The sequence below is a fragment of the Harpia harpyja genome, chromosome 4, assembly GCF_026419915.1.
Source record: "Harpia harpyja isolate bHarHar1 chromosome 4, bHarHar1 primary haplotype, whole genome shotgun sequence".
Taxonomy (NCBI): domain Eukaryota; kingdom Metazoa; phylum Chordata; class Aves; order Accipitriformes; family Accipitridae; genus Harpia; species Harpia harpyja.
In genome coordinates this window covers 16,957,341-16,977,160 of record NC_068943.1, presented here as the reverse complement: position 1 = coordinate 16,977,160, position 19,820 = coordinate 16,957,341, and the positions used below count along the sequence as shown (strand labels likewise).

Below are 19,820 nucleotides of genomic sequence, written 5' to 3'. Positions count from 1 at the left end.
TTCATCACAGTAACAGGGTAACTACAATTTAAAACTATTTTTAATGAAATGAATCTGCTAGATTTCAAGTGGCCAGTCCTCTTTCCTCCCCCTTTAAGGAGAAGTCAGAGGAGAGCTTACAGTTCATGAAAAAGCAATAAAAGGCAATAGTGTCTACTAGCTAAAGATTAATGACATTTGTAAATCTAATAACAGATTTCAAGAATGTTCCAGACCAGGCACATGGAAGAACACTATCCCACTGAAAAGTAAGGTTATTTTTATTTATAGCTGACATCTTCCCATCTCCAAATTTGATAGAAATAATCTTAATTTAATGAGCAGGTACCACTGCTTTAGATGTTTAGTGTAAAAATAGAATTCACATAATATAAAAAAATATTTCATCCCACCAATATTCATCAATGAGTCACAAATGCAGATCCTTCTAACGTCTTGTCTTTTCCTACTGTTAAAGCCTGTCATCTTTCCCTCTGCTTCCTTAAGGTGTTTTTTTCCATAATGACTTCAATTTAAGTTTAAAAAAAAAAAAAAAAGTAATTTTTAAAACATGATGTGTTTTTAAAATTCTTGACTCTTGGAAAATTTATGAGTCACGTGGTCAAATATAAAACACTAATTCATAAAATCATAAGAAATTAGGATGTTCAGATTTTCAGAGTAAACCTTTTCCTTGTATAGCATTCTTAAATTTCTTCAGTAATTTCTGTTGAGCATACCTTGGGAATAGCTGCTGCTACTGGTCCTATGTAGGCTATTATGAGGGGAAGCAGCATTGAAAACAGACTGGAAGAGCTGAGTAATTCTGGAATGTCTTCAGCTAAACAAAGATAATTACAACACAGGTATTAATAAACGTACCATGGTTCAAAACAGATCTTATTTTTCAGGTTTGCTTCTTACAAGTTAAACTTCTAGTTTCTACACTAGTTTTTACTTCAAATTATTTTTATTACCTAGGCATTGTCAAATTCTAAACCTGCAAAGTTCACCTGAGACAAATGCGCCATTATATACAGTTCTCTGTTAAAAAATTTCCCCCTCTTAGAGCCTAAGTTTATTGCATTCTTTGCCATTTTGTGAAGCTGTGTTTGTACTTTCTATGGTATAAAAGCTAGCACAAGCTCCTCCTGGCCCTCCAAATCAATTTCTATAGCACTATGTAATATTCTGGACATTTTGACTAGAATGGCTGAAGATGGTAGCTTAAAACCACTCAGTTTTAAGGCTAATGTCTACATTTCTCAAAAATGGATTTTTAAGTGCTTATAAATGCATTACACTCACCAGTCTTCCTGATTACCACCACTGTGCAAAACATGCAATAAAATTTGGAAATGACCCATCATAGCATATCTTTTGGAAATTAAAAAAAAAAATCTTACCAGCTTTAAATTGATACTTGCTAAATTGATGAGCAAATTTATACAAGGTATCTGCCTATGCTATCTCAAGTGCAACTCAATGACTTAAAGTTACTCACAGTTTGATACCTACAGGAATGAAAGGTTAGAAGAATATTCTTTGGAAAGCAAAAGAGAAATATCACAATTTTTCTATCACTCATATTCTACTATTATCTTTTGCTATCAAAGAAAAGTTTTGAAAGCCAATTTTCAAAAGCCTTACCATCTACAGCAAGAGCCCTGTGCAACAGGTCTTTGGCTGCTCGTACAACAGCGCTCACAACAGAAAGAGCCCTGCTACAGTTTTTATCTTCTTCATTAGCTTTGTTCAAAAGCTGTGATTGCAGATCTCCATCATACTCACTCCTGGACAGTGGATTAAGTTAAAGTAAGTTCACAAAATACAAAATTATATTAAAAAAACATGACTGAATTTTGGCATAGATCAAGTGAAACAATTAATTTATGATAAGGCAATAACGGAAACAATCAAATAAACCATACAGGATATTTTGGAGGCAATGCCTCAAATACAGAAATGTATTAATTGCTATGCTCTTCCAAGCCCAACCACCTATCTTGATAAAAAACAGAATAATACTAAATGCATCACAGAAACAAGTAAAACTCTTTCAGTGGTTATTTCTGCAGTATCATAACAGGGAAAAAGATTGTCCCTCCCTATTCTAAAGATTAATTTTGGTTTTGGAATACAGTCTTAGGCTTACCCTTAACAAATAGTTTTTTCTTTGAAATCCACTCTGTATGTCAAATCAGGTTCTCCTAAACAACATCATGCACAACACTATTTCAATAAGATATATGAAAGATCTGGTTTGATTTGCTTTTTCAAAGCAGTCGAATGATAATTATAAACTAATTCAAGCCCTCAATATGATAGTGAGTAAGCTTTGGCACAGTCAACTAAAATCACTTAGCACGTAAAACAAAATTTCCCATTCTCTTTTAGATTTCTTATGTTTGTCCAGAAAGATTTGATCCTTCAAAACATCATTCCAGAATATTAAGATTCCAGGACTGGCACCTCAGCATGCTCAAAAACTTTACCTGGAGCAGTTCAGTGCACAATAAGGATACCTATCCTTCCCTGTGACTTAAATTAACCACCCTTACAAAGAGATTTTTTTTTTTCTTTGGTCAATGTGTCCTAGAAATGTAGTTTTGCTGTCAGCCTCAAGCCTTTTTAATTTAAATTTATTAGTGACTGACAGTGGGTGCAATTCCAACTGGGTACTTTTCCAACAAATCCTTCCACAGCATTTCTGCCCACATCAGAAGTGCATTAACACACTTCTTTTGGTATGGCCTTTTTTGGCACTTGCATAAGCAACAATTCTATTTGTATTTGAGCACCCTTCAAATAAAATCAAGTTGGAGGTATTAGTTGATGATGAACATTTGTTCCTTTACTGTAGACAAATCAAAACCTCAAGTCATTGTATATCAAACTGGGAATCCTCAAATGGACTAAGTCCATAACTATAGTCCTCCATCAGATAACATTTAAGTTTCTGTTGTCCAAGCAGACTTCAAAGACATTGTGATTACAGGCAGCAGTCTGCAAATTTTCCAAACAAAACTTAATTTATTCTGTAACAGTTCTGAGTTGTGCCATTATGGTCCTTCAAATGCTTCTTAGAATTTTCTCACAGTTGAAACAAAAAAACTGAGACTATTCTGATCTGAAGACAGCACTTTGTTGTGTTTTTTTGCAATATGTTATCTTATTATAAGGTAGAATGCCTTGAAGCTTCCATTTACTGAAGTTTTATGTCCTTTGCTTTTCTGAAATCAAAATAAATTGTTATTTCTCCTTTAATCCCTCTTTTGCTTATATAAAAGCAGAAATTCTAGGAGAGGGAATACATGTTTTCCTTGTCTTCTTTCCTCCTTCTTAGATAATATGATACTTCATAATAAAATTCCTCCAAACACTGGAGGAATTCCCTAAACACAGATGTCCAAGATCCCACAAGACTAAATCAACGAAAGTATCATGACAAGCACCACTGTAATTCCATTCTTTGATAAGCAATTACTGTTACTACTACTGACAAGCTGGATCTTTGGGTCTTGGAGTACAGCCAATCTCATGTTTTAAAAGAGTTTAGAACTATCCTGTATCTTCAAATATACTGTTACTATAATTTTGCTGGCAACTTTATTTCTTCATATTTTAGTTCCTTTAAAACTTTAAGAGCAACATGTTCTTGTGATTGTTAGTCCAAAATACATCACTTATTTTAGCATTACTTATTTTATCCTCTTCATCTTTTATTAGGTAGGTATATCTCGCACATAATTAAATATCAATGTAAATTACTATTCCTTGCTCCTTTTATTCCTTGGATCTGCTGTTGATCAGCCTTTTATGACAAAAATTGAGACTTGAGTAAAAGGCATGACACTTTTTTTGCTGTACAGATAATGGCAGCAATTCATATATTTGGGTGCTGACATATTTTGAAAATCATGTCTTCATACATATCAGGGTGAGCACCTCAAAAATGAAAGCAATGCTTTCTGCAAAAGCATTACCTTAAGTGAATTCCTACTATCATCCTGAAAGGCTAAAATAAAGCTTCCCTGCAGGACAGTCAGATGCTTCAGTTGATTTTCTTCAGGCGGTTGCAGTTTCTCTTTTTAAACATTTGAACTCTACAGTAAGAGAGGAGACAGTTCCTATTTAAACAGACCTTGCTTCACTACATGACGCAATTGTTTCTGGCAACTGAGGAAGGAACTGAATGAAATTGGAGAGATAAACATTCCAGTGAGTAGTCTCTCAAAAATCTCTTAGGTTATAGAAAAGACAGAGACTGAAGTAGTGCATCTTACAGCTTTAAAGCAGTAGACAACGGACCTTGTAAGAGAGGTCAACCATCAAATTATTTGTCAAGTCAAAAAAAAGAGAACCTAAAACAAGACTGGAAGACGCACCAGTACAACTGGTGTCCCCAAAACTGTCTTCACTAAATAAGTTAAGTCTGAAACCACACTGGAAGAACACAATACTACTGTTAAAGAAGCTCCTTCCTCAAACACACTCCAGATGTATTTACTTCTGTTACTTCTCAAAAATAAATGTGGTATAATAGCACTATGATGGTTTTATTCACTTTTCTTAGAAATGGATCATGACAACACACAAACCTGTAATAAAGAATCTGTGGAATTTGTCCTCGTGTTTGGTTTGTGCCATTACTGCTCAGACTACATGTACTAAATGTAAATGTTACACCATCTGGACACTGAACTGTGGTCATTCCTCCATCTCCATTGGCAGTCCGGCTTCCATAATTCCTCAAACGAACTGCATATTTCACATTTTCCTTAAAAAGGAGAGCCAAAAATAGTATGCAGTATAAAACAAATATATAAGTTAGGCTTCATGGTATTATGAAAGCTATTATTTCACATTAATACTGGAGAGTCTGAGAAGTCCTTCAAAGCACTCTACAAAAGAAATTAACTGAAAAAGATCCAGCATTTAACAAAAGTCAGAGCCGTTCTGTGTTCCCAAACTACAGACCATAACTTCAGTAAAATATTACTACTAATACTTGAAGAGTGACCAGGTACCCCAGAAACTTAGCTACAAAATTGTGCACAAAAAAGTTGCACATTCAAGAATATTCTAAAATTACTAAGCAATTACAATCTATTTTATGCTATTATAACAATTAAGATTTAATTTCTTTTTGCTGCCAGGATTTCAACTTTTCAGTTACCCGGTGAAACTGAGACTTTATAAAGCAAACATGTCAAGATCAACTTGTAAAGGTGTACACAAAAAAAAAATTTACGTTGAACATTCTGATTTTTGTTATCTAAAGAAGTCATATGAAACCTACAGATGCACACTTCTTTTATTTACCTTCAGTGGCACGACTTTGTCAAGTCTGATTTCAGCTATATCACTGGGAGAATCATCTGTGGTGTAAGTTCCTTTAACCAACTCTAAAGATGTCCACCTATGAGAATGAGTTGAATCTCCAGTATGTTCACTCTGATTCAAAGAAACAAAGTCATTTTAATACATTTATAATGTAAATACATGACACATTCATGCAATTGTGCAAGTTATGTTTTCTTGCATAAATTGTTACACACAGCATTACAAATAGAACAAAGCTGGAAAACCTGTTCAAAGTCAACAGTAAAGCCTTTCTGCTAAAAAGGAAAGTACTGAGCAGAGAGGTTAATTTCCCACAGCAACCTATGCTTGCCCTTTGGAAGGGATTAGAACAGTCAGTTAAAGCGAAAAACTGGGTGTAAAAGAACAGAGGTTTTTCTTCATTACAAGAACACACAATACAGTTTTATACTTCTTCTAAGAGAGTTCTTCAACAACACATGAAACATCTGTAGCTACAGCCTGACCATGCTGGTAGGCTACCCCTTTCTTCAATTTTTGGTTTAAAATGTTTTAACTTGGTCTCCTTTATTTCACTATTTCCTTTGCAGTTTGCAGAGAGATAACCGGTACTAATTTACATTTAGGTCCAGGAAGTGAAAAGCCCACTATGCTTCAAATATTATTTGTAATAAAGTAAGATTTCAAGACCATAACCAAGGTAAGGACCCTACTGAATATGGTATGTAGCTTGCAATACCACAAAAATCATCACCACAAGCAAAAAAAAAAACCCTACCCACCAGTGCACCATTTTACTGGTAGCCTAGACTGTATAAGAGTATTACAATATTACTTTGTAAAATATATCATGAAAAACTCTGAGGTTACTTCTGTCCAAATTGTTTTCTCAAATGCAGTACTTACATCATCAACTAATACCTCCAACTCATACTCATGAATTCCTCCTCCACCATAAACAGAAAATCCTACTACAACTACACCAGGTTTGTCGACAGAGAAACATATTGCATCAGGGGATCCATTCCCAGTATTCCAGCTTCTTCCCTGACTTGTTTTAGTGAATCTGTTTGGAGTGGATTTGACAGAATGGAGAGAATTCAGCCCATCAACCTGCAGAAAGTTAAATACAAGCACCAGAAAAAATTAACTGCTAAATGTTAGACAACTTTAATAAACCAAAGTTAAGTGATTTAAATTACCAGATTTTCAGCTGGGTGCATTTTAGAAGTCAACTGATAAAACATGTAAGATGCCACTACTGGGGCTTCTATTCAATATCGACTAAAAAGAAAAAAGAAAATATAATTTCTGGTAATTGGGAATTAACTAGGAATAATTAGGAATCTGATTCCTATTTTTTCCAAGTATTTAAATATATATATTTTATAGGATGAATTAGCACAAAATATAGCTTAACTGTACTACAAGACGACTTAGGTATTTCTGCCTTGGGTAAGGTCAAGATTAAGAGAGGACAGATACAGGTATTATGTAATAGTAAAAACATCTTAAATCCAGATGCTATCAAAAGCTCGGTTCTTTCTGTGAAAAAAGTCTGCTGATAGTACAGAGACAGTGACATCCCTTTAATAAAATCAAATAAATTTCCATCACTTAATGATGTTATAGCCTCGTGAAAGGGAAATTCTGTATATGACTATGAATATCTGGATTTTAAGAAGTTCAACTCAGTACCACTCTCAATTTCAAATACAAAGCAAATAAACTGGAAAAAGTCTAATGATACAGACAAATATAATACACATATAATATTTAATATATAAAGGAAGATGTGTGTAAGGAGTATCTTACACACAAAGGAGGAAGACAATGCATAAACAAAACACATTATAAATTCTGACCCATAATCAAAAGCAGACAGGATTAGAACACGAGGCACCCATGATACCATGAGAGGCATAGAGATGCTCAGGTACGTGGCACTGCCTCCAGCGAGCACTGAACAAATATTTTGAGTGTGTATATGCAGAGACATGCATGCAAAAAGAGAAGCACTCCAAAAAAAATTGCCATTTTTTAAACAATTTGCAGTATTCTGCAGCCATAATGAAGTAGCTCATTATCTACAGTACTTCCCTAATACAGTGAATACATGCTTTTAAATTTATGTTAAATATCTGAAAGCTACTGAGAACTGAGAATTCCAGCATCTGTGAAAGATCTGCATATCTATAAAATTCCTACCACGGCCTGTATCATATTCATTATATACTTGTCCTGAAAGACTTCGAGTAATGATTTTATAGAAGCTTTACCTCAGATCCTAATGCCGATGCTGTAAGCTCACTCACAATACTAGCAAGCAACCCACAGGTATTAGAAACCAGATGTGAAGAGAAAAGTTCATTTTCTCTTCTAAGGCTGTTCCGTACTGGTAAAACAACAATGACCAACATCTTTTCCAGCACTTCCCGAAAGCTCGTCATCCCTGAAACGTTTTCTTCACTCTGTATCATGAAGAGAAAAATGATAAATGACATTGTTCTTACTTAAGAAAAGAAACAAACCACATTGATTTTCATATATTATAAGCATTAGGTAACTGAAAAATCTGTGACTTCTTAAAAATAAAAAATGACTAGAGGGTTAAAAAAAAAATTAAAATTCTCAAAGCTATCATAGTATGTATTCCTTTGTAAAAAAACTGATTAATATTTTTAATTTCCAGAATGAGGTGTGTTGACTTTGTTTATTGCATTGGAAAGATATATAGGTGTCCTTCTCAGGAGGGAGCTTTTCTTATAGCCCTTCTTGCCATACTGTCTATAAGCATATGTTAGAATACAACTGATATATAGCTACCTATGGAACTCTTCACATCATTATCTTCCCCATTGTCCAAAAGAAACTCAGAAGCTTTTTGGCTTTGATGTTAGCAAAGAGAATCTTCTATGCAAACAGGTAAGATAAAACCAGTGGTGGGATGCTTATAAAAAGAGTTGTTTTTTACTGAGTGAAGACTATGAAACAAATCTAAGCTTAGGCACCTACTGTGTCTTGTACCTAGCAGTGACATCCACTGTTTTTCAAAAGTTATCCACAGTGAAAGTCATTCCCAATAAGGAAAAATAAAATCAGGTCTACTGATGAAAATGAAAGATTTGTCTTTCTCACCATTTTGTCTCCCAAAAATATCCAAGTAGTGAACAGATAGGGAATATAACCAGGTGAAGCAAACCTGTATAGACACCTGCACAGAACTTTCTGTCTTTAGCAGTTAAGAGGCAGCTGTACCCAAGACGGAAATATTATCTTTGCATTTAATAGCTTTTGGTGATTTTTTTTTCTTCATTAATTTGTGCAGGTGCTTTCTAAGTCTGTGAAAGCTTTTAGCATAACAATGGTCTACAGGAATATGTTCCACAGCTTAACTGCATATTTTATGAAGAACAGCAATCTTTTGAACTTACCTTTTGCTAAGGTCTCTGGTTGCTCAAAACTTTTGGTATTGGAAGACTCAACAATTATCCTTTATTTACCTTTCATTCATCATTCATAATTTCATAAGATCATAGCCCTCTTGTCTTCTAAAGTGAAGAATACTATTTAGTAGTCCCATATCTTTTATTACCATCTTTACCCTTTTCATTCCTGTAAATCTACTCTGGAATAACAGAACTGCAAAAATACAGCATTCAAGAGCCCTTGATTAGGAAATCGTTTAGTAACTTTTGATAGAACTGTATGAACTGGGCTTGCCTTGCCCACCTGCTTGTTGATGCCTTCAGAAACTCCAGTTTGAGACATGACATTTTATTACCAAAGCTGTGTTGACTCTTCCTCAAAACACTGAACTTATCTACATGTTCATTCTTGTGATCATGTGAAAAAGCTGCAAAACTGTTGCAGAAAACAACTCCAAACTATATTTCTGCCAATTTAATATTCCAAAATAAATAAGAATAATTTTTGCTCAAACATTCTCCAAACAAGAAATAATAGGAATATTTCAGACTTGAAGATGAAAATCGGATAAAATAATAAGTTTCTGAAACAAACCTTTTAGAAAGAAAACACTCGGGCAAAATCAGCTACATCCTTATAAAGCTAAAACTTCAACTTACATAACTGGTTTTTTTGTTGCAAAGTAAAACAAGTTGTTAAATTTTTAGGATATATCCTAACCTGACTCAGTTTTTCCATGTGTGCAACCAAAAGAGGAAAACGATGTGCCAGAGCAGAGTCATTCTCAGTGCTGACTTGTTTAACCATTGACCGCAGCAATGCCTCTCCATCATAAGCAATTGGAAAGATAGAGGTCAGTTTTACTGAAGTATGGCAGAGAGCAGACATTACAGCAGCAAGAAGCCGGCTACTGGAGGTTTTGAAGTTTGCTTCCTGGATGTCCTAAAAACATAAAAACAAATTAATAGAATGGCACTATTGCATTCAAAGTAAATGAGGGAGAAACTACTTTTAAAAGGAACTTTCCAGTTTTATAGCAATTATAAAAATAAAAATAATTTAGAGAAAGAATTTCATATACTGTTAGCTTTTCTGTGAATTTTACATTATCTTCTCTCATGAGCTTCCGTTTAGATCTTTCAAATTGGAGTAATTAAAACTTGGTCCACATGTTTTAAATAATAAACCCATTTAAAATTACTTTTGAAATTATGGCACCCTTTGAAGACAAAGCACTTCATATAATTAATCAAACAATTTAATCAGAATAATATATTAAAGAACTGATTCTTCCTTGAATTTTTATATGCTAAATGAATTTTCATCCAAAGCAGCAAATTGTTTACATCTTACTGCAATCAATGCAAGCAAGCAACTACCCTGTTTAGCTGTGGGATGCTCATTCACAGAAGGAAGTTGTTGATTATAGAATACTATTGCCAGCTTCTTAAGTACTTTGCTGGATCAGAATACTGTTGTAACATATAATAATGAGAAATTATTCACATATTAGTGATGAGTATAAAAATGCCACATGTATGCTCCTAAGCAACGTGCAGCAAGAGTAATCACATCTAAGGCATGGCCTCAACACCAAAAAAGCAGGTGCTGACAGTTACCAGCACCACAAATTTTCTTCACTGTCCCAGAGAGAATCTTACTGCTAAGGGAGACAGAAGTTCCTAGGCTCTTTTTGAACTTGGACACTTCTAAAAAAAAACAAAACAAAAACCCCAACCAAAACCCAATTATGAAAAAAACCAAACTACAGCAGAATTCAAGTTGCAAACCAGGATAAACACTGAAAAGGAATAAAGGTTTTAAATACTGCTTGGCTTCTCTTTGAGCAAAAGGGCAAGTGAAGTTGTAATATTTACTTATGCCATTTTAATGTACCTGGTCCAAACAATTGAGCAAGTCACAAAGACATGCCCACTGCAGAGCCGGTGTTGGATAAAATGAATGAAAGCAAGCTGTGAATGTATTATGGCATTCCTGAAGAACAGCTTCTAAAAGACTGAGAGGCTGACTGAGATATCCTTGTGGATCGTTGTCCAACTTCACCATGCAATGATCAACTCCTTCAGATAAAATTTTTCTCAGCAAGGTCCTAGTTTTTCCAATGCAATCTGCTAGTTTGCTGGTTTCTTCTACAACTGCCTTAGCCGTAGCTAGAAGTTTACGCAAAGAGGAGTGTTAAATGTACAATAACTTAAACATTTTCATATTAAAATGCACATTTTACATGCAAATAAAACAGCTAGAATTTAGCAATGTTGATGAATCTATATTCAGAGAAGTTAATTGCAAAAGGAAAACAGTGAAGGGTGTTAAACTACATTGAAGAAACCTGAACATCAGAAACTTCCAATTTTCTGGTCTTTCATAATATATGCTGCATCTTAATATGAGCATTGTTAAACTACAGGCATGAAAAACAGATACTGTCTTTCAAATTTAAATTGTGCTCACCACCAAAGCAGCTACTATGTACGGAAATGGGAAAAAAGAGGATACAAATAGTCCAAAGAACTCAACTGTCAAGCCAAACAAGAAATTAACTTTAAAATACACACAAGTTACAGTGTAAACATGTGGTGTTGGATGCTTGGTTATGCAGACAATTGCAAATACCCCATTTCTGACAGCAAGTCTCTAAATTGCTCCAACAAAACCATCTGTACAAGAAATTTCATCTTATAGCATATCCTACAGTAATACTTAGAACAAATTTTGAATGTCCTGTAGATTGTTATTTGCTGATAAACATGAAACAAGTGAATTAAGAGGAATACCTGATATTGGATATATTTCACAGGTGTAGACCCTCAGCAACCTCAAGCAGCAAGTGCCCACAAAACGCAACCTTTCTAAATCCAAAAGAGTAGCAGTGTATTGGAATCCTTTAAGTCCACGAAGTTCTTCAACTCCCAGCACCAGTGTTGTCCAGCTCCAGTGAAGAATGCTCAATAAAGATTCAAAGCATTCCTGTTTCAGGGTATGAAAGATACAGAAGACAGATTTTTGTGTTAAAAATAAAAAGTGAAGTTTCAGCAGCAGTATAAGATGAAAGGAAAGAGCATCTATATTCATGTTTATTATGAAAACATATTTATATCTATACACATCTACCATACAACACACAAATCCTATTTGCTTGAGAACAAAAAAGAGCACTGAGACTCTAGGGAACACCTCACTATAATACCATGCTAAAAGCAATTTATAACATATGTTACAATATTAAGTGTGTGGAAATCTTTCAGTTATTTAAGAACTAACAACTGTTTGTACTCTCCTGTAATACAAATTTTTCAGTAAATTTTACTTGCTCTGTCTGCGTATGAATAGTGTAATACCAACTTTTAACAGAATACATTCTTGTCATAGCAGTAAAGACTTATTGGGCTGTCTTCGCTTTGTTTTTAAACAGTTATGATCTGCAGGATCATGGGAACTATATCACATTTACAGGACTTGAAAGTTCAACAGAAGCACATGACAATCCACAAGAAATATGAGGATTTAAAAAAAAGTTTTGTTTGTCCAAAAATTCGTTTCTACTATTATTAAATGTGGTTGATAGTTTCATAAAGTTGTATCTCAGAAGGCAAACTACAAGTATTTGGTATTGAATACCTTCAAGCTGCAGGTATACCATCAAGCTGCAACAATCAAGCTGATTGTTCAAAGTTAGTTATAAAATGCCTAATGCTCCAGAAAGCCCAAACTCTCCTCTTATCCCAATTCAGATCTATGGTGAGGGATAACAGCAGCAAGATAATGAAGAGGAAGGATACAATGTGAAGTATTAAAAGCCATAGTTCATAGCTTAATGCAAATATTTTTAAGCAAACATTTATTAAGAGTAGCTATTAACATATCGATGGTTACTAAAAATGTAAATCATGTAGATAATACATTTCTAGAAGAAACCTGAACAGAAGATCATCCTGATCATCAGAGAATACTGAAGAAATGGAGAATACATAAATGAGAGAAAGCAAGCTGGTTAAGAAAATTGGACTGTGAGTGTCCATATGGAGGCAATAACTTCAATGTAACTATCAGTTGAGAATACTGACAGTACACGTAATGCAGTATAAAATATAAACCAGGATGGAACTGAAAATAATGTAATCACTGCTTGTAACAGGTAAGGAAGGGACTTCAAAATCATGAAGACTGAATTGGCCTTATCCTGCACGATAATATTGCATTTCAACTTAATGCAGTATTCCTCAAAATTTGACTAACCTCCTTGTGTGTGAAGAACTGCAGACTATCTTCTAGTAACAGTTGCAGTTCACTGTGCCTATTAATACTCCTTACCTCAGCTTATCAAAATTTAATTAAATGCTATCTGATCGTCAATGTATATTGGAACGCATCCAAGAGGTAGACGAATCTCACCAATGACTAATTAATGACAGTAATTTAAAAGCCATGGAAGAGAGCATATAGTAAAGCTCCCTCAAAACTCTAAAAAGCCTGCTAATATTAATTCCTTGTCAGGGAGTAAGGCTTGTACATTAAATACAACCAGTAAGAATGAACTCAATGCCACCCCCCCAGAAAAAAACCCAAAACTAAGTAGCTTAACCCTGTTAACAAATACATTTCCAGGCTCTCATCCTCCGGTCAATACCAAGCTTAGCTTAGATTTAAGTTTACATCTGAAATCTTCAGAAAAAGTAAAAAAAAATACCATGTTCTATATATCAGTGTGCCTAACTTCTGCTTCATAAAGCAGACAGAAAAAAATCATTAGTTATTTCCACATGTCTTTCAGTTTTCTGAACTTCCAGGAAACACAGAAGATTCTTGATAATACTCACCACTGAGACAGTTCTGGCAAAAGATCTCTTTAAAATATGCACAGGTTCACTGGTTTGCTGTTTTCCTTTGGACGTACTGCCATCACTTGTTGGCAGCCTGGAAAAACAATTTAAGAACTGACTTGAAATCTGCACTTCTTACTTTTAGCAGTTTTTACTGTTTGTATTGTTCAAGTGGAACAAAAGCGGAAGAAAAGTTTAAGGTAATTATCAAAAAAATGTTCAATTTCACCATAACTTCCTCCAGTTCCTAATCCTTCTAGACCAGTAATCAAATATCTTGAGTTCTGTTCAACTGGCAGAATTCTGACAATTGATAATAAAGTTGAGATTTAATTACATATTACATTATTACAAGTATTTACTGTATTTCTTCAGATGGCATTTTTAAGACTAGAAATGTTACTCCTTAAAGAACACTAGTTTTGTGGAAGTAAAAATATATGTGGAAGTAAAAAATATAGGCAGCACCTTTTCTTTTGTGCCTCTCATGGCTCTTCAGCCATATCCTTCCTTCAAAGGCCCCAAGGCTTGTTGGTCTTTGGCTACAGCCATTCCCCCACCAAAATCACCCTAACAATTAATAGGTTATGACAGAACTTTATGTGCATCAGTCAAAATGAAACCTTCCTCTGAAGAGATAAATATCTATGGACACAAAGCTTACTGGCAAAAGTGAGCTGTTCTTATAAGGGACACCTTGAAAAGGACATGCTTAGAAAGGACATAGCAAGAGAACTGGTATGAAGAGATTCCAAGTTTCAGAATCAACACGGGGCAAGGGGGAATATATATATATACATAAAATGTAAAAATTAGGTCTTGTATACATCTGAGGAAATCTGAAAAATATATATTAGCAATATAGTGAAAGAGTTCTAGCTTCTTAAAACAGAGTTACATAACAATTATCATGGGAATAATAAATTTATGGTAACTTATTGTAAAGCACAATTCATTGCCATTTTTTTCTTCATTAAAATAATCTGTTTGATAGTATACTGCACCTAAACTGAGCCCTACTAAATAGAGTACTTCCAAACTACCAAAAAAATGAAGCATGTTAGATGAAATTATGAGGCTCTACAGAACTAAATGAAAAACTCAGAACATATGTGAAGAATGCAAGAAAACTGCAAAGAAATAAATGTTGGTATAATGGATTTATTACTTTTCTCAAAGACACTAAGCTTTCCCTAAATTTTTCAGATACTGATTTCCTTAGCTTAATACAATAATAATGTCATGACACATATGCTTACTTTAACAGGGCTTCTGTTTAAAACACATGTCAATAAATTGTTCTAAACAGAGGGCAAAATATTACCTGTATAGCAACTGCGGGATCTGCCCTGCATTAACATCTGTACCATTATTTGATTTCTTGGAACTTTTAAACTGAAATACAACACTGAAAGAGAAATAAACTGATTATTATTCAAGTAATATTAGATCTCTTCTTTTGCGTTAAAAAAGAATAGAAAAAAATATACCCATCATCTGTAGTAATAGAGGCCTGTCCATGAGATCCACAGTCACTGCTAGGTCCTGACACTCTTGCCCAGGCTACATACCACCAGCCAGCTTGTAGGAGTACTGGTTCATCAAACATCATTGCATACTTCTCTCTGGGAGAAGTAAATTTTGAAAAAGATATATGTGAATTAGTTTTTAATCTTTAAGGAATTACACCCTGCTTATAAAAGAAAATTGAAAATTAGTGGAACTAATTATTAATCTCAAGTATCTATTATATTCAAAACTTAAAAATATTTCATTGAAAAATACTGTAGTCATTAAAAAAAAAAAATTCACAAGGACCTAAAAATGCCTAAGTCTAGCTTGATCTTGCATTTTGAAACAATCAGATATCAAATGCCAAATAGAGTACGGATAGATTAAGTTAAATTAACACACACAAACCCTATTACATTTACTATATAATACTGCAAGTAAAGTATTAATTATACTTTTTTAATTCAATTTCAGAAAATTTTTGTAAATGACAAGAGCTCATACATAAATTCTTAGGAATTACACATGAATATTTAAGAAAGTAATAGAATATATATTTAGGGGTATTGACACATAAGAATTAAACCTAAAGGAATTAGTCACTGATGATTTGAATGTTAAATTATTTCATAACAGGGAACGAAAAAGCAGCTAAAACATGGCTAACCCCATCCATATGCACAAAATCTTTCAAGCAATAACTGCTTGTATTCTAATGAGCTGAAGCACAATAACCCTTCTTTTGGTTATGGTAATTCCATATTGCAGTAAGTTTAATGATGAGTTGTTTAATGCAAATACCCATTTGTGCTTGAAAGCATCCTTTTGATAGAAGTATTAAAAAGAGCTGTTGCAATGTTTTGTCTTGTCTTCTCATCAGATGAATATGCGATTTGACTTTGATTTATACAAGAGCAAGTGTGAGATTATTTTTCCTTCTTTTAATTTAGTACCATAATGGCTTGGTGAGGTATTTGGTGTTTTACTACTTTACCCAACACACTTTGTTTGAGTGTAAGTTTTACATCACTTGCTAAAAACTTCTAATGATGTAGATCTCTGTTGGTATTTAAAGTGATTTTAAAATGTGTAGGAAGAAAGTAAAAATAAAGATCAAGCAGTAGGTAGATGTAGGTAAGGAAAACATCTTACCTAGCAGCACAATCATACGCTAAGACATCTGTTTCAGCAAGAAGGTCTCCATCAGTCTCATGGTCTCCCCCATCTGGACCCAATTCAAACAACTGGTGGAGTAAGAAACAAGTTAAAAACACATTTTAGGTGTTAGGAACTTCATAATACCACTTTTTTCTCTCTGGCATTCTGGAAACTGTCTACTACTATTCTTTACCCTTCCCTAAAGTAATTGCTAGTTACTATCACTGACAGGCAAATATCCATCTGGAAGTCAGGATTTTGTAATATTATTAACTGTTAAAAAATAGCAGTTGACACTGACCTCCCAGCCTTATGCCCAGATATATTCTTAAGTGGAGAAACTCCCTAAATTTTGCCTGCAAGTCAAATGCAGAGCATCTAAAAAAAGGCAAAGCTGGGCAGAAGGTGCAGGCTTTCTGTCATAGAATGAAATGCACTGAAGATATACTCAACTTCTGCTAAACAGTGTCCTGGTTTCAGTGGGATAGAGTTAACTGTCTTCCTAGTAGCTGGTACAGTGCTATGTTTTGAGTTCAGTATGTGAAGAATGTTGATAACACTGATGTTTTCAGTTGTTGCTCAGTAGTGTTTAGACTAATGTCAAGGATTTTTCAGCTACTCATGCCCAGCCAGCGAGAAAGCTGGAGGGGCACAAGAAGTTGGCACAGGACACAGCCAGGGCACCTGACCCAAACTGGCCAACGGGGTATTCCATACCATGTGACGTCCCATCTAGTATAGGAACGGGGAAGTGGGGGGCAGGGATTCGCCGCTCGGGGGACTGGCTGGGTGTCGGTCGGCGGGTGGTGAGCAATTGCACTGCACATCATTTGTACATTCCAATCCTTTCATTATTGCTGTTGTCATTTTATTAGTGTTATCATTATCATTATTAGCTTCTTCTTTTCTGTTCTATTAAACCGTTCTTATCTCAACCCACGGGTTTTGCTTCTTTTCCCGATTTTCTCCCCCATCCCACTGGGCGGGGGGGGGGAGTGAGTGAGCGGCTGCGTGGTGTTTAGTTGCTGGCTGGGGTTAAACCACGACAAACAGTCAAGCTATCCCCTTCCAGAGAGCTAGTCAATAGTGTCATAAACAGGTGGTGACTAGGACAAGAGATGATACCCTTTTCAAAAGAACTTGGGTTTCTCAGTCAAAAATCATTTCTACAGTTTGATGAATTTGCAAAAGGACCACAATACACGTCTATGACTTCTCTTGCAAATGCCAATTTAATACACAGTTTATCTGTGGTAGGACTGGCAAATCTTATCTTTGCTATAAAGTAATCCTAGACAACCAGAAACAAATTGAAAAAATAATACTAGAGTGCTTTCATAGGATTACTACCTCTAGTATTTAAACATTAGTCATGCTTTTTTTTATTAAGTTTCTTGGCTTTCCTTAATCATCTACAATTCTCAGTCATTGTGTTAAACTAAGATAAAGTACAACCACTTATTTTGGATCTCCTGTTGTCTTATGCAAATGTTACTGCTAAAGCATATGCCATCCATTTCCCTAAACCAAACCTTAATACCTATTCATCTGAAAATAGAAAAAGAAAACTCAATAACCCACTAAATGACAAGTAACAACAATAACGTATTCCGAATATACACATCTAATATAAATCTCAGACAGATATTAGATCCTTCCTTCACAATGTCTTTCAGGGAGTTTCTGAAATCCTTATTAAATGCGGGAACAGAAGCTACTTATCAGAAACCAGAGCTCTGTTATTACACTGTGTGTTTGTGTGAGCTTTTTTATCCAAAGCCATTTATTTACTTTAAATCAGCGCACATGCTCCAGCCCTAATCATCTTTATGTTTGGCACAGAGCAGAGTTAAGTATGTTTTCTGCCATTCAGTCTCAGCTGAAGAATCCCAGCTGAGAAGCTATCCAGAGAGCAGTCTGAGAAAGAAGTGTCAGGGAAAGTGGGAAGCATGTACCAAAGAAATTTCAGCTACTGATAAGCACTCTTTTACTGGTTTCAAGAAGCAGTCCCTCATGTATCCTGACATAGGACGTGATTCTAACTTGAAGCCCACAGCACCAATTTTCTGCAGACGGAGCTTTGTGTAAATAGATCACAGAACCATTCGACCCACTACCATATCTGCTCAAAACACCTGTAAGATGGCATAGCATTTAGTGAAGGTAGGAATGGGCCAATTCTTGACAATTAAGAATAGTAATTCTCAGATCTCTACTTCACCCACCTTACCTGCATAAGGTTCATTACTTCTCACTGAGAACCCTTCTTGTAGTTCTATTACTAATGCTTTTAATATACAGTAAACCACTCATTCATCAAGAAATAAAACTAACTTACCTTTATTTTAGCAGTGTATTCACCCCTACCTCCAAAAAGACCAAGACCACCTAACAAAATATCCGTATCAGCACAGAAACGGATAGCTTCTACTGAGTGGGCTGAATAACCCCAGCCTCCTCCATGACCTGCAGAAAAAAACCCCAATAAAAATAGTTAACCTATCTTGGTCTTTTATTCCACAAGCCTGATCAGCTTGTGCTATAAAATTTTACCGTGTACTTACTTTCAAATCTGTTAACAATACTATAGTCTTCTTTAGAATAAACTTTCATCACTGCTTGAGTCTCTTCTTCTGTATTTGCTACACCCATTTTTAAGTCCTGCATAGCAGCCAAAGTATCAAGACAACCTAAAAGAAAGCAAAACCAAAAGAACTCAAAATGTCTTACTGTTGATTATAATCAGTGAAATGGAAATGAATACTAGTTAAAAAGATCAAAGCAACCTAACTGTTCTGTCCCTAAACCACACATACGCTACCAAATATTGTTATAGCTTTGATTAGATCTGGGGGTCACTGCTGTAGAATCTAAAGGTTCACTATTGAAGATTGATTTCATTTAATTTATTCTTTTTCCAGAATAACCAAGAAATGTAATTAAACCTACTTTGCAACTCTTCCAATAGTAAATAAATTGACAGCAACACCTTCTTTTTTTTTTTTTTTTCTTTTTACATTTCCCATATTACCAAAAAAAAGTTGAAGTAGTAACTGAATTATGGGCAGACTTGAGAGCCTTCATAAAAGGCATTTTGTTTCATATGCATGGGTACCTAACATGCCTTACTCTGACTCAGACAAAAAAAAGTACTGTTCAAGTTAAAATTTATCACATCTCTAACACACAATGAAGGAAGCAGGACAAGGAACTGATCACTCGTCACAATCAGTGAGCTACAATAACTTCCAAAGCTGCACTCTGGAGCATTGGGTATGTTGCATATGGCCAGTTTATACATGAACACAGTGGGATTATTTTTTGTTTTGGTAGGCTTTTTAGACTACAGAAGGAAATCATACTACTCTTAGTGCCCCATTACACAAAACTGCAGAGTAAATTCTAATTTTAGATACTGCATTTACTTTAAAATAAAAAAAGCTTATATAAGAGCACTTCTTTCCTGTCTTTTGGAGACTCAAGGTTAACTTAACACTACTGACTTTATTCTGCAGACTGTCCAAAAAGATCATCTAGGAAAGTCTCTTACTTTATTATGCTGACCTCTAGTAGCAG

General features: G+C 34.7%; 1 protein-coding gene across 11 annotated transcripts in view; it reads right to left on the bottom strand.

Annotated features, from left to right (window-relative positions):
- Positions 1-19,820, bottom strand: part of MYCBP2 (MYC binding protein 2) — a 205,561-nt gene that overhangs the window by 93,801 nt on the left and 91,940 nt on the right. For all 11 annotated transcript variants that reach the window (XM_052785932.1, XM_052785933.1, XM_052785936.1 and 8 more), the window contains 15 exons: positions 18,809-18,934; positions 18,583-18,710; positions 16,239-16,330; positions 15,065-15,199; positions 14,899-14,982; positions 13,572-13,668; positions 11,529-11,721; positions 10,630-10,904; positions 9,454-9,675; positions 7,584-7,775; positions 6,211-6,417; positions 5,305-5,436; positions 4,581-4,759; positions 1,630-1,772; positions 720-820 (listed from right to left, as the gene is read on the bottom strand). In XM_052785932.1, the coding sequence (XP_052641892.1) occupies positions 720-820; positions 1,630-1,772; positions 4,581-4,759; positions 5,305-5,436; positions 6,211-6,417; positions 7,584-7,775; positions 9,454-9,675; positions 10,630-10,904; positions 11,529-11,721; positions 13,572-13,668; positions 14,899-14,982; positions 15,065-15,199; positions 16,239-16,330; positions 18,583-18,710; positions 18,809-18,934 (2,306 nt within the window). The remainder of the gene's footprint in view (positions 1-719; positions 821-1,629; positions 1,773-4,580; positions 4,760-5,304; positions 5,437-6,210; positions 6,418-7,583; positions 7,776-9,453; positions 9,676-10,629; positions 10,905-11,528; positions 11,722-13,571; positions 13,669-14,898; positions 14,983-15,064; positions 15,200-16,238; positions 16,331-18,582; positions 18,711-18,808; positions 18,935-19,820) is intronic.